The sequence below is a fragment of the Lepisma saccharinum genome, chromosome 14 (assembly GCF_977018435.1).
Source record: "Lepisma saccharinum chromosome 14, izLepSacc3.1, whole genome shotgun sequence".
Taxonomy (NCBI): Eukaryota; Metazoa; Arthropoda; class Insecta; order Zygentoma; family Lepismatidae; genus Lepisma; species Lepisma saccharinum.
In genome coordinates, this window is record NC_139242.1 from 64,172,646 (window position 1) to 64,186,242 (window position 13,597).

The following is a 13,597-nucleotide window of genomic DNA, read 5'->3' on the forward strand; positions in this document are numbered from 1 at the left end:
CTATATAAAGAAAAACATAATTCTAGTTGATTTAAACTTATTATGGGGGTTTCCTTGGAATATAAGTTTCAAACTGGTAACAACAAAAATAAATACGTATTTTAACATAGTATGAAAGAATGATTCAAAATTTCAACTTAGTAAGGGTGTATACTTCCTATGTTACCCTCGCTATACTGTGATATAGATTTTTTTCAAAACTTTGTCCATTTCAGTGCATTTATTGAGCAACGATTTTGCAATAAAGCTTTTAAAATATAATGTGTAGTTTAGGAATTTAGTAGGGACAAAGTAGAAAACACTGTTAGGTTAACCGTCGAACTGTAGAGTTTTGAGCCGAAATTTCAAATGTTGATCGTTGCTTCAGTGGTCTGGTAAAGAAAGCATTTGAGCAAAATCAGTCGATTACTTCAATATGACAGCAAAAAATATGTTTTCTATCTTATGAGAAATTCAGGCTCTGCTCACATTTGCCTAAATCTATTTTCGTAAGTTAAGAGATGAAAGACTCAGAAATTTTAGGGCATCAGTCGAGCTAAAGTTTTAAATAAAATGTTATATTTGAAATTTTTACTGAAGCCCCGATAATGTTGAATTATCTTGTAGTATTACTTCAACATAATATTATTACTTCCATGGAAACAGCTATGACAGTCATACAGCGTATTTGATCAATGTAATAGGAGGAGAATTCTAATTTATATTATTTTTTCAGCTGTACATTGCGAACCAATCAAGATCAACGACGAGTTACTTAATGCCCGGGTAGGGCATCAGTCGAGCTAAAGTTTTAAATAAAATGTTATATTTGAAATTTTTACTGAAGCCCCGATAATGTTGAATTATCTTGTAGTATTACTTCAACATAATATTATTACTTCCATGGAAACAGCTATGACAGTCATACAGCGTATTTGATCAATGTAATAGGAGGAGAATTCTAATTTATATTATTTTTTCAGCTGTACATTGCGAACCAATCAAGATAAACGACGAGTTACTTAATGCCCGGGTAGAAGGAAGCCGATTGGGTCACACGACAGTATTTCAGTGTCCAATCGGGTACAGGATCAACGGAAGTGCCAACGCCACCTGCTTACTATCAGGTTAGAGCTCGTCCCTAAATTCAATGTATATTTGTTTAAGTTGTGTTTTTCCATGAGATTAATGCTTAATTGAGAAGATCATTGCAACGAAACTCTCTGTATAGCTTCGAGGTTTTTAATATTATTTATTTTTGGGGGATTAGATTGGCTTCCATTAAACATATTGGATATCAGGTTCATTTTAATTTTGTACAATGCAAAAAGCCAACAGAATACATTGTTGTCATCTTGCAATAATATCTATGGAAACCATGGTAATGTAGAGACTTGTGTTAAATGATTCTGCATGGGCTTAGGTATAATCAGAACAAAAAGTATTTGTAAGTACACGTAATGAGAAGCAATTGAGCTACATTAGTAACTTTGTGATATATTTTTATTTCCATGGGGAGAATTGGTAGATATACGAGTAGTAGTAGTATGTGGGGAAAATCACGCATTAACTCTATGCAAATTTAATTCATCCTGTATATACCTTTTCACTATAGTTTTTGTTAATTCTAAAGTATTGTTATCACAAGCAGATAAACGCACTGTTAAATATTTACAATCCAGGAGGAAACATACTTCTTCGTCTCACATTTACTTGTAAATTAGAGATGAACAAGGTTACAGTTATAACAAGAAAATTGATGAAGAAAGTAAGAAATGTTTTGCAAGAAAACTTAATAAACTTAACTGTTTAACTAAATAAGAAAAGTAGTTGCACTAGAAATATATTTGGAATATAATATAAAATGATATAAACTTGTTAGGCTTCAAGAATAGGCTACACTGAAACCTCGTTATCTGAACTTGATGGGACACGCCGGCACAACACTGCAAAATATAAAACTAGTATTACCGCAGAGCGTGGTTACTGTTTGAGAGATATAAGAATATTTGAAAACTTTGAGATACTGATACACGATAATGAATGTTTTAAATAGAGTTACAGTATACAGTGTGAGTCATAAATATTGCTACACGTTTGAAAAGTATGTTACTGTACAATGTAGAAGGAAACGGTGAATGGTATATTAAACTGGGCAATTCTATACCAGAATGATCGTGAAGACCAGGTGCACAGCAGTTGACTTGAACTAAATAACAATTTGATGTAAGCAGTCCTTTTCTCCACTTTCTCACAGTCGACGGCAACAATGTTACGTTAAAATCACTTCTCGCCAGGCGTTACCCCCACACCCCCTATACGCCTTCATGGCGTGGTGCTAAGCACAGGGGGGCCTCCCCCATGGCGCGGTGGTAGCGTCTTTGCCTTGTAATCAAGGGGTCCCGGGTTCGACACCCGGTGGAGGCACAAGTGGTTCGGATCCCACTTTAAACTGTAGGTCCAGTCCCGATTAGCCATACTGTGCATAAAGTGGGCTTAAAACACCAACTCAAACCAACTCAAACTAAGCACAGGGGAGCACTTTACCTTTTTTACCAGTCTCACATTCTGTCATTTTGGTATGCAATTGCTTACGCTGAAACTGTAACTTGCTGATGCATGTTCAGCGTCATCTTAGCTAATGACGTAACCTCGGGCGCGACTCTTATCTGAAATGATAAAATGAAGTTTCAAGTTTATATACCATTCACCATTTCCCTCTACATTGTACAGTAACACACTACATTTACTTCAAACGTGTAGCCATAATTATAACTCACCATGTATGTTACGTGTACAGTGTTATATTAAGCGGAATCGCTTGTGTACGTGTTAATACCGATCGAAGCGAAAGGCAAATGTTTTCGTGTATTATTTTTAAAAGTTACTAAACATTGTTGCGAATGAGCACTTTTCGGATCAACAAGTCTATGCAAGTTAAAATGGTAAATTTCCTCTATTGTTATAACTGTAATTCTGATAGTGAATTTCTGATGAAGAGAGCATATGTTTTCTTGCAATATAACAACAGAACTGCTTGTAACAAACCGTAAGTCAGCAATGGAGTTTCATTGCTACAGCAAGGATATTCTGGGCACATTCAGCACTATTGTATGCAGTAGAGCACCAATAAAACCAGCACGATTGCAAGCAACAGTAAACAAAGATAATAATCAACAATGAACTAATGAACTGCATAAGGGGAGAGTGAGGAAATTTTCACAAAGCTTTCAACACTCACAACACTTCTCTTCTCGTCGTAGGTCAGTGGTCTCATCCTTGGCCGACTTGTGTGCCCATCCAGTGTTCCGAGATAGAACCGGACGACCCTCATCTCATCGTGGAGAATGAGAACAGAGGCTACGGAGGCCGCGCCTTCTTCAGATGCACCGTCGGCTACAAGCTCAAGGGGCCGCCAGGGATCGAGTGCGAGCTTTCTGGGGAGTGGTCGGGCCCCATGCCCGCATGCGAACGTAAGTACAAATTATAAGATAACTCGTGACTGCGTTTTGTGCTAAGAAATCAACACCTTTTTTTCCTCAAGTTACTCACTCACATCGCATTAAACATCATTAAAATGATTACCCATTTCCTCTAAATTTTAACTGATGCTAAAAACTAAAACAGACATTGCCAAAAAGTAAATACTAGTGATATTTGGTCACAAATTGAATAAATAGAGGCTGAATTTAGTACACCTATATGTGCACGTGTACACACCTGAACATATTTTATATTTACGCATATGACATATAAAAGCACACACTTGACCTCTCCGATAACGAAGTGGTCCCGATTAGGCTGACTGTGCATAAATTTGACTAAAAACTCAAACAGCAACACACAGAGATTATAAAGAAAGCAGCATAAAAGTTGACAATTTCTTCAGATGATATGCAACATGCTGGAACTGCCACACCTTGATAAGTCGAGTATGTACAGTGTGTAAAGGTAATCTTACTCTTTGTGCATTGCACCGTGGCATGAAGGCACAGAGGTAAGACTCCATGCATTCCTGATCTCGATCGTGGTGGTCGATGTGTCTTCGGCCGCCTTTGGCGCCACTGTTACGCACAGATTAGAAGCTAGCCGCGCTTTCCAGAATCCACCGGTGGAGGCGCTGGTGCACGCTTCGGCTTTCCGTATTTCACCGGTGCGCACCAGAGCTTTCACCAGGTTAAACCATGACGTCATCAATTTACACCAGCCTCAAGAGCTGGTGCGGCTGGTGAATCAAAATGGCGTCGCCTGCACTGAAACGTGTTCTGTTTCATGATATGCGTTCTGTATGCAGTAGTACGGAATGTCACGCCGATTTTGTTGCACGGAAGGCGAATAAACTGGTTGCAAGTATAAACTGTCGGCATTTTTAATACTACTGCTCCTTCACTTGCACGCAAAGTGAAATAAAGAATGCCGATGCATCAAAACATGCGTCCGTCTTCTGCTGCAACATGCAGGAAAGCATATTCGACATTTTTACAAAAGAATACCACTGAATTTCGTAGTGCACATGCAAAATAAGATGTCGCTAGCTGAAAATATATAATATTTATGATTTAGTCACCATCAGTGATTTTTCTCAATAAACGTGAATATGCACGCCAGGGGCGCCGACTTGTTAAAATTATTGGGGGCTCTGATCACTGAAATAAATTAATGAATAACTCACTCTCTCCCTTTTTTAAGTTTTGGCTTCAGTGTTCGGAATCTCATAAAAGCCCATGAATTCCTTAAAAATATCAAAACTTTTATTCACAGTTCGAATGCAAAATATTAATTGTTCACGTATGGATATGTCACAAGTTTCGTCAAACATAATAGCAAAATATTCCAGACATTTAATATCTGCTACCACGGAGGGCAAAACAGATCTCCCTAATATATCAATGATCTCGTTCTGGATGTCATGTGAGAGCCATGTATAGCCCGAACGTCCCATCCACTCTCCTAGTTCATGCACATCGTCTTTTGAAACTCTTTTTAGTAAAAATTTTGACAATACTCATAATTACAGTAATAAGTCATGTGTTTTGCTGTCTGTGGTCATAGCCCCCCCCCCCAAAGTTGATGGTTTAGCGGTCTCAGCCCCCCAAAGTTGATGGTCTAGATTCTAAAACATTTCAAATGTGTATTTAAAGTTAAGTTCATGTGGCACAATTCAGAGTAAACTTTACAAGAGAAGCAAAATAATACATTAGATCCTCTTAAACAAAATTATTTGCGGGCTCTGCCCCCACATCGTTAACATTGGCGGGGCTCGAACCCCCCCCCCCCCAAGCCCCATGTAGTCGGCGCCTATGATGCGCGCGCATTCCGAATGTAGCTTCTATTTGCTGCATCATGAAGCAAAATTGGTGCACCAGTGTGATGCACGCTGGTGAATTCTGGAAAGTGCGGTAGGTGAGGCGTAGCGCAGCCATGTTGAAAAAATTTCCGTCTAAGATAACCCATTATAGAAATGAACCCTGCCCTCCCCCTTCCCGCATTGCTAGCAGTACAACACCGACCCACTATCTACTCGTATTTGTTAGTTTACGTCACTTTTTTTCCACTTTTAGCCGATCGTGACGATGAGAATGGAATGAGTGATGATTAGATGAAATTGATGGAGATACACTCATAAGGAACACCCATGCCCATGTTAGGACTCCAACCAGGGAAATTTGGAGGCGAGATTTAATGTATCTCGCTTACCGAGCCGGTAGACTAGCCATGCATTATGCTGTATGCTGTACTTATGGTTTGCAAGAGCTTCCAGGGTTTTTGTCACATGTTAATAGGCGGTCCTTGCTTTTATTCATTCCACAGTCTCTCACCTCCACCTAATAATTTGAACTTTCAATTTCACTGAATATACTAAAAGTTCAATACCTACAAACGAAAATGGTAATACTTCCGATAAGAATCACATTTTATCACATATATAGCTTTAAAATAAACTCAATTATGAATTTAAAGGTAATCGGTTACGTTATGTAGTTTTTGAACGTTACAGAGTTACTACCGCATCTTTCAGAGTTTTTATGTGTAAATAATGCAAGGCAAAGATGCTGAAATCTTCCAATGAATAATTAAAAATGGTTTCTAACTCTTTGTAGTATATAGTTTCAAGCAGCTTAAGACAGATTAGAAGTAATATTGTCTACGATTTTGATAATCTTCAGATCGTTGTAAGAATTATAGATAACGGAATATTGTCATAGAAAATACGATGCCATATTACAGATGCCAAGTGTTTATTATTTCAGCTGTCCCTTGCCCACCCTCACAACAGTCCTTCCACGGAAGGGTGGTAGGGGATGGACGACGTTGAGAATTAGTGATGATTAGATGAAATTGATTAATGGACACTCGCATAGTATAATAATAACTACGCCAGGACTCGAACTTGGGTATTCCGACACTAAAGAAGGGTTCCTTAGATTTTGCCACACTCAAGTGGGCGGCCCTTGCTTTTATTCCTTTCACAGTCTGTCCGTAGAGTACTAAATTTCGTTATCGTTTTCCGCAAGGAAATACAACGTGACTTATTAAACAAACTATTATAGTCTCAATTACGTAGGAAAGCAGTCACACGAAATGAAAGTAGAGTTACACTGATTTCTCACATGCCCAAAATAAAATAAAAACACTTATTTGTGTTTCGTTAAACGGGTGTGAGTGAATTACCAAGAAATGTCTCATAATAATTAAATGTCTAATTCTGGATATGTGTGAAACAGCGTTGGTGAAGAACAGAACGTCGTAAACTCAGTGCTCGAAATGGAGGGCAGGAAGAATTACGCAAAATATCCCCGCAGCTGTCCCATTGTCCCCATGTTAAGAAATAGCAACATCCCCCCACTCTCCCACCCCCAGCTAGCTCCAAGGCTGAAGCAAACATTTCCCACATAATAGTTTCCACTTTGAGTTTCGATCCCCAGGGAGCAGCACGTAGGCACAGCACAGAGCAGCCAGAGCCAGTAGGACGAAAGTACTATGTGTTGACTTGCAAGGACGATGGTTGGTGCGTGAGTGAGTGTTTATATGGCACCAAAAATTCCAGTCTTTTGGGAGGGGTACATCTGTGCCCTTTCCGAAGTTGGTTATAGTTATAGCCAGATAATTAAACAGTGCCACATGAAAGCATTCCATGTGTCAAAGAAGGGAATCAATGCAGTGTTGACTCGCCATAAAGCTTGCACCGTACCTGTTGCTGCAACCAGTCAAAGTGGCCTCGGACATATCGGAAGCCCAAGCGTTCCTCCGATGTTGTGCGGAAACTGAGATCCTTGGTGCGATGTGAAAACCCTGCAACGCAAAGAGTGATTGCACAGGCAGTGCAATGTTTCCCTGCAACTGTGAATCGCATCATAGCCCAAGATTCACAACTTGTGCGGAAGCACAAGGCTCAAGTTCTTAAGTTGCGTGCCTCACATGCCCAGGAGAGGTAGACCAACAGTCGGAAGCTCTACGAACGCCATCTGGCAGGGGCCCGCTGGAAGTATGTGGTGTTCCTGGATGAAGCATGGGTGTATCTGTCGGGATGTGGTAAAAAAAGGGCCATCTACTATCGTCCACGTGATGCAAAAGGTCGATCTGAGTGGGTACGTGAATGTGCTGAAAGTTTTCCACGCGGGTTCATGGATGTTGGTGGTTACTACCATAACGGCAAACTTCCACTGCGCAGAGTGGAAAAAAAGGCTAAAATAAATGCAGCCTATTACAAGACTAATATTTTGGAGCCACTTTATAGACATACTATTCCTTCTCTCTATGGCAGCGACACATCTCGTGTTGTCATCCATCAGGACAAGGCTTCCAGTCATACGGCAAAGTCCACGCAGGCATACATGGATCGGATGGCACGTGAAACGGGCATTCATGCAATCCCCTTTACAGACATCCCTGTGAAATCCCCCGATGCCTCTTCCATGGATTTTTGTGGGTTTCCGTTGTTGAAACGAGCCTTGGGAAGCAGACAGCCCCGCACAATTTAGGGTCTTTGGAAAGCTTGTCAGGAGGAATATGATCGTTTGGACCAATGTGTTCTTCAACGCAGTCTCCTCCAATGGAAACTCCGCTGCAGGGCCATTGCTGCAAGACAGGGGTATCACGTGGAGCACCACCGCTCATGACGTCACGGTTTTTCTTAAGGTGAGGTGGGTTCTAACTTTGTTACCATGGACGTGAAACGACCTTCTGTAGACATCTTTAAAACAAACTCCATTACTAATTTAAGGGCAACCGGTTACGTTATTTAGTTATTAGAAGTTACAGCATTACAGAATAGGTTTTCAAGTGTAAATTAAGCAAGGTAAGAACACACTGAAGTTCAAATTGCTTCCTTACTCTTAATAGTTTCAAGAAGCTTAACACTACCGTGGACTCGCGGATCACAATAGTGATTCACCCCAGTATATTTTCACATCCTACTGCAGTTTGGCAACACTCTTGACCAAAGTGGATTGATTTAAATCACTTTAAATAAAGAATTTATAGAATAATGCACATAAGGATTTTGTAGATATCTGAATCACTTCTTGTGATCATTCAATGGTGTTTATTAGAGACTAAGAAAGGAGAAAAATGGGAACAAAATATATGTATACTAATGCGAAGCTCATATGAAAGGAAATGTAAACGTAGGTACTTACATTTCTCTTAATTTAAAATTCAGTATTTTTTATAGACAAAAATTGCAAACATTTTGTGTAGAAAATATACAAAATACTAATCATGTTAAACCTTAAATAGTGTCATTATTATTAAACTGTAAATAAATATGCTAACTGATATTTTTCAAACTATCATTAAAAAAATTGCCAAAATTCTGCTACAAAGACTATAAAAATAATTTAGTTAATATTTTAAGTTACAATCATAGAGTACATCCAGAATGTTTTACTTTTGCTGGAATAAAAGTTACTAAAATGATTATAGTTTCATTAACACACTCAACAAACATTTCCATAGTAGGTTCATACACACAGTATCAGAAACAAAAAGTATATTTACATATATTTTTATATTTGCATTAATCAACCTGTTCGAATATATTTTATAGAGTCGTTCACTACAAAAAGCACATATCTATATGTATGGTGCCAAAAACCATACAAGCAATTATAAGTTTGTTTTTTAAAAAATAAAAAACGATTTAAATAAAAAAAATCCGATTTAAATAAAAAAATATTTAAAAAAAAATAAAAATCATAATTTATATACACCCTGCTCTTGATTTTGGCTCCCAATCTACATTCCAGACACAGTCTAAGGATTATGTTCGTGCAGCCGTTATTTGAAATTTTTCCATAATTGACTTGTTATTAGAGCTCATATTTCAATGAAGCACAATAGCGATCCACACCCATTGGCCAAAGTGTTTTCGGATACGTAGTATTTCCATATATTTATAAGTACGTGTATCTAAAACTTATTATAAATATATGAAGTGGGTGTGTCCAGACCACCAAAAAAAATTGATTTTTTTTTTTGTTTGATTTCATCATATCCAAATGTAATGCACTTGATTTAGAATTTCCTCCCTGCTGTAATGTGTTGATGGAAGTAACATGATTTTTTGTTAAGTGACTAAAATACTTCAAAAAGGACATTTTCGCTATGAAACCTGAGAATTTTTTACCAATAATGGGTAAAAACGCTAATATTCTACGGATCACGATAGCGATCCACGGGATCAATGACGTGAGTTTTTTCCTGCGACCACTGCAGTGTTAAAACAGACTGAGAGGTAACTTTGTCTGGGATTTTGGTGATTTTCAGATCATTATATAAACGATAGAACCATTTAATAACTGAACATTACAATAGGAAATACAATGCCACATTTTTCTCGTTTCAGCTGTCCGGTGCCCCACCCCTCAGCAGCCTCTCCACGGAAGGATGGTAGGGGAAGGAGTCTATTCCGTGGGCTCCGCTGTGCAGTTTCTCTGCAACGACAAGCATGTCCTCGTGGGCGAGCCTACAATTGTCTGCACTGATACTGGGTTCTGGTCGCATCCAGCGCCTATTTGTGAGTACGATTAGTATAGCAGATTTTCAACATTGGTTACATTCCTTTTTGTAATAACACTCGTATCGTTCAAAATTATGTAACATATTCTTCAGTTATAAATATTCAATAATTTACGTCCAAGCTTTATGAAGTTTGGAATACTTTAGATATAAATAATAAATATTAATATTTAAATTTTATTATGTTTTTATCAATAAAAACGCTATCTCGCCCACGACAGAAAATTGACTTTCCTGTTGTTCTTTTCGCCTGACTCCTTAAATGAAGATAAGTATTTCATGTTATCATATTCTATCACTTAAACCCAAAAAGAAATAGTTCTACAAGTTTTCAAAATTCCAAAAATGATATTTTTGTGTGAGAGGTCACTTAACGCAAGTTTTATGACTAAACTTCAAAGATCTCCCTTGAACGATGTATGCAGAAGTCAATAACAAAGTAGAATAACTATACAGTTCAGTATAATAAATATATGAAAAGTTAAAAGAGAAGAAAAACAGTTCTGCTGAATGTGGTAGATTGAGAAGAAGTCTCACTCCAATGACATAATAACACCAGTAAAAATGGGTAATAAATGCCCCTTTGGACAAGCTGTACAAATCTTTTTAGATACGTGAGGAGATGTGAAATGATGATGTTACACTGATATTGAAGATTTATTATTGAAAAGTTAGTTGTTTGAAACGAAGAACTTACGGATTCCGTCGGCAGTTTGAAGCTTTTTTTTTTTAAAAAAAATCTTCATAACTTTTATCCACGACGTATAGGAGTCATGTACCTAGGTACAATATGTGTAAACTTTCTCTATCCATTGTTTTTTATCTCATTATATTATTTTTATAATTAATTGTGATTAATATATTTTATGATCTGCAGTCATAGAGATTTATTCTTGAGTAAAGGAATGTAATTGTATACTCGACACATGATAATGTTTTCCACATTGTTTCTTGAAACAAGTTTTTTTTATTTATAAACGCAAACAATTCAACTTACAAGACGCTACGCTATACGCGATTAGGTTTCGCGAATTTCTCTTCAGAGTTCTCAGTCCTCAGACCTAGTTATGTGTGTGTTTTTTTGGTGTGTGTGTGTGTGTGTGTGTGCGTGCGCGCGCGCGCGCGTGTGTTATAAACAAGTATACTTTTGAAGCTGTGATGTGGCTCGTGGGCGTAACTAGGAGTCTAACTCTGGAAGAGCAGAATCGAACTTGGGGCTTAACTTGAGGCAGAATAGAAAAGTTGTCAATTTGCGAAATCTAACCATTCCTCTGTATTCTTTGCTTCCGAGGTTCATAAAGATTAACAAAAATACCCATAACTAAACCTGAAAATGTTGTGTGCAAAAATAATTGAGAGTTATTTTCTTCTGCGTATTTCAGGTAAAGTGCGCTGTTCATTTCCCGGCGATCCCCCTAACGGCCGCATCTCTCCAACGAAATTCTACTACGAGCCAGGGGACGAGGTGGCTGTCACGTGCAACGAGGGCTACGTGGTCCAAGTGCGAGGAAGGCCTCAGTGCCGGAGCGACGGCAACTGGTCGACGAGGATACCCGAGTGCAAGAGATACGAGGATGTCTGAGAGGACTGACTGAAGGCCGCTAAGCGTTGTTGATATGCATTTAGTGCTAATGTTTGTTGTAACCTTTTATCATTAAACTTTAAAACTAACAGGTTGTTGTATTTCACTTTTCCATTATCTAAAAAAACAGGGGAGTACTGGTCAACAGAGCAGGCGGAGTGGTCCCCCTGTCGCTTTGTAATCAAGTGGTCCTGGTTTCGGGTGTAGGCACTTAATACGTAGTTCGAATCCTACTTTAAATTGTTCTGATTAGCTTCTCTGTGCACAAAATGGACTTAAAAACAGACTCCGATTTTGGCAAAAAGACAATAGCTTTTGGACAGCATTGCATGATAATACTACTACTACTCACTACTTTTTTTCTGGCGGTACGCAACGGTACACCGTAGCGGCACCATTTTTGTGAACGAGAATAGCACTAATAACATTTCATAAATATGCGTGTGTGGCTACGTGGATCATTTATGAGCATAGCACAGCATTTTGAGTGGTTCTTATGATGAACCCAATAACAACAAAGAACCAACTTGAAGCGTAGTGGAAACTTTCTTCGTAGAAAGAAGAACTGCTACTACTATTACTACTATTAATAGTAATAATAATAATAATGTTTCTGCTTTTATTCTTATATTAAATATTGGATCGCTTTTCTGCCACGTTTGGCTAATCGCGAATGTAAGATATGATTAAATTGATTAAGGGAAACTCATCCTGGTTTGGAACCCAAGACCTCTGGCGTCATGGTGCTCCGTGATAACCACTCAACCACGGAGGTCAGCTAAATTACAGTACAGTTTTATTTAGTAGATCCTTCTGTTCCCTTATACAGGGTGTCATTTTAATGGCGCCCACGGACCACGGAAACGTATAGAGGACCTCAAAACAAACAACTTTTCTCAGTAACATTTTTCTCGTTGGTGCATCGTTTCGGCGCTACAGTCGTTCAAAAAAGCCCGTTTTGCCGCCTGAATGCTGGCAACCACACACAACATTTGATTGCATTGGTGACGTCATATCCCGTCGTGAAGCGATGCGTTCCAGGGTTGCCAGGAACACACATATTCTGTTAAAAATGACATAGCTACAATCAGCTACATTATGTACCGTAAAACAAACGAGAAAACACGTTCTGTAACCTAACAGGAAGTAAACAAACGAAACGAAAAATTGTAAGAAAGAAAATAGAATTCAAGTGGAAGTGGTCTAATCGAAAGTTGTCTCAGCTTGCATGTTAAATATTTGCAAATTTAGTTACCAAGTTGGCACCTACAATTTAGTCTTATCCACTTTGTCCTTCTGATACTAGTTGTCTGTGACACACTGAACAGATGACAAAATAGAAATGAAAGAACTCAAAATTCCAAAGGTAAGCAACACATAGGTTAATATAATGTATATTCAGGACATTGTGAGGCAAGTGGCAAAAATGGTTGAAAATACAGGGATAAAAGCAGTAGTAATACAAGCTCTCCGACGACTGTTTTTATCTATGCACCGGATACACATGTAATAGTTTACAACAGTGAACTGGACAGTATATTCGCTACTGATTCATCATTAGATTGTTACTGTGGCTGTACAGCGGGATCCAAAAGTATTGCTCAGCAAATTGTCCATGACTATTTTTGTTGGTTTTTATCCTCATCCCACGTATTTTTAAGGACTATATTTTTACGTATACTGGTTCAGAGGTTGTAACCAGATTGTTTGGTATTTTGTGTCAGTTCTTGAAGCTCTCATTGCATAAAACAAAGGGAGTAAACGGGGCGATGGACAATTGGCTTGGTAATACTTATGGATCCCACTGTACGTGTTTTAGCCGTAATGTAACAACGTGAACCTCGGATACTTCCCTTATCAGCACAAAAGTACCACATGGCATCTGGACACAAACCTGTAGATATCAACCTTGCAACAAGATTTCCAAATATTTTACATGTAACTGGGCGTAAACAGCCACATGCAAGCTGTAAGTCCAATAAAATGTATTGTCGTCGATATTTGACATGTAGGCTG

The 13,597-nt window shown here is 38.4% G+C and overlaps 1 protein-coding gene across 1 annotated transcript in view; it reads left to right on the plus strand.

Moving 5' to 3' along the window:
* hig (locomotion-related protein hikaru genki) overlaps nt 1-11,635 on the plus strand; it is a 137,089-nt gene extending 125,454 nt beyond the window's left edge. Inside the window, exons 7-10 of the mRNA XM_083135009.1 lie at nt 963-1,106; nt 3,243-3,452; nt 9,827-9,997; nt 11,382-11,635. Coding sequence (XP_082991135.1) covers nt 963-1,106; nt 3,243-3,452; nt 9,827-9,997; nt 11,382-11,581 — 725 coding nt within the window. The 3' untranslated portion in view covers nt 11,582-11,635. The remainder of the gene's footprint in view (nt 1-962; nt 1,107-3,242; nt 3,453-9,826; nt 9,998-11,381) is intronic.
* Nucleotides 11,636-13,597: the final 1,962 nt, after the last annotated feature.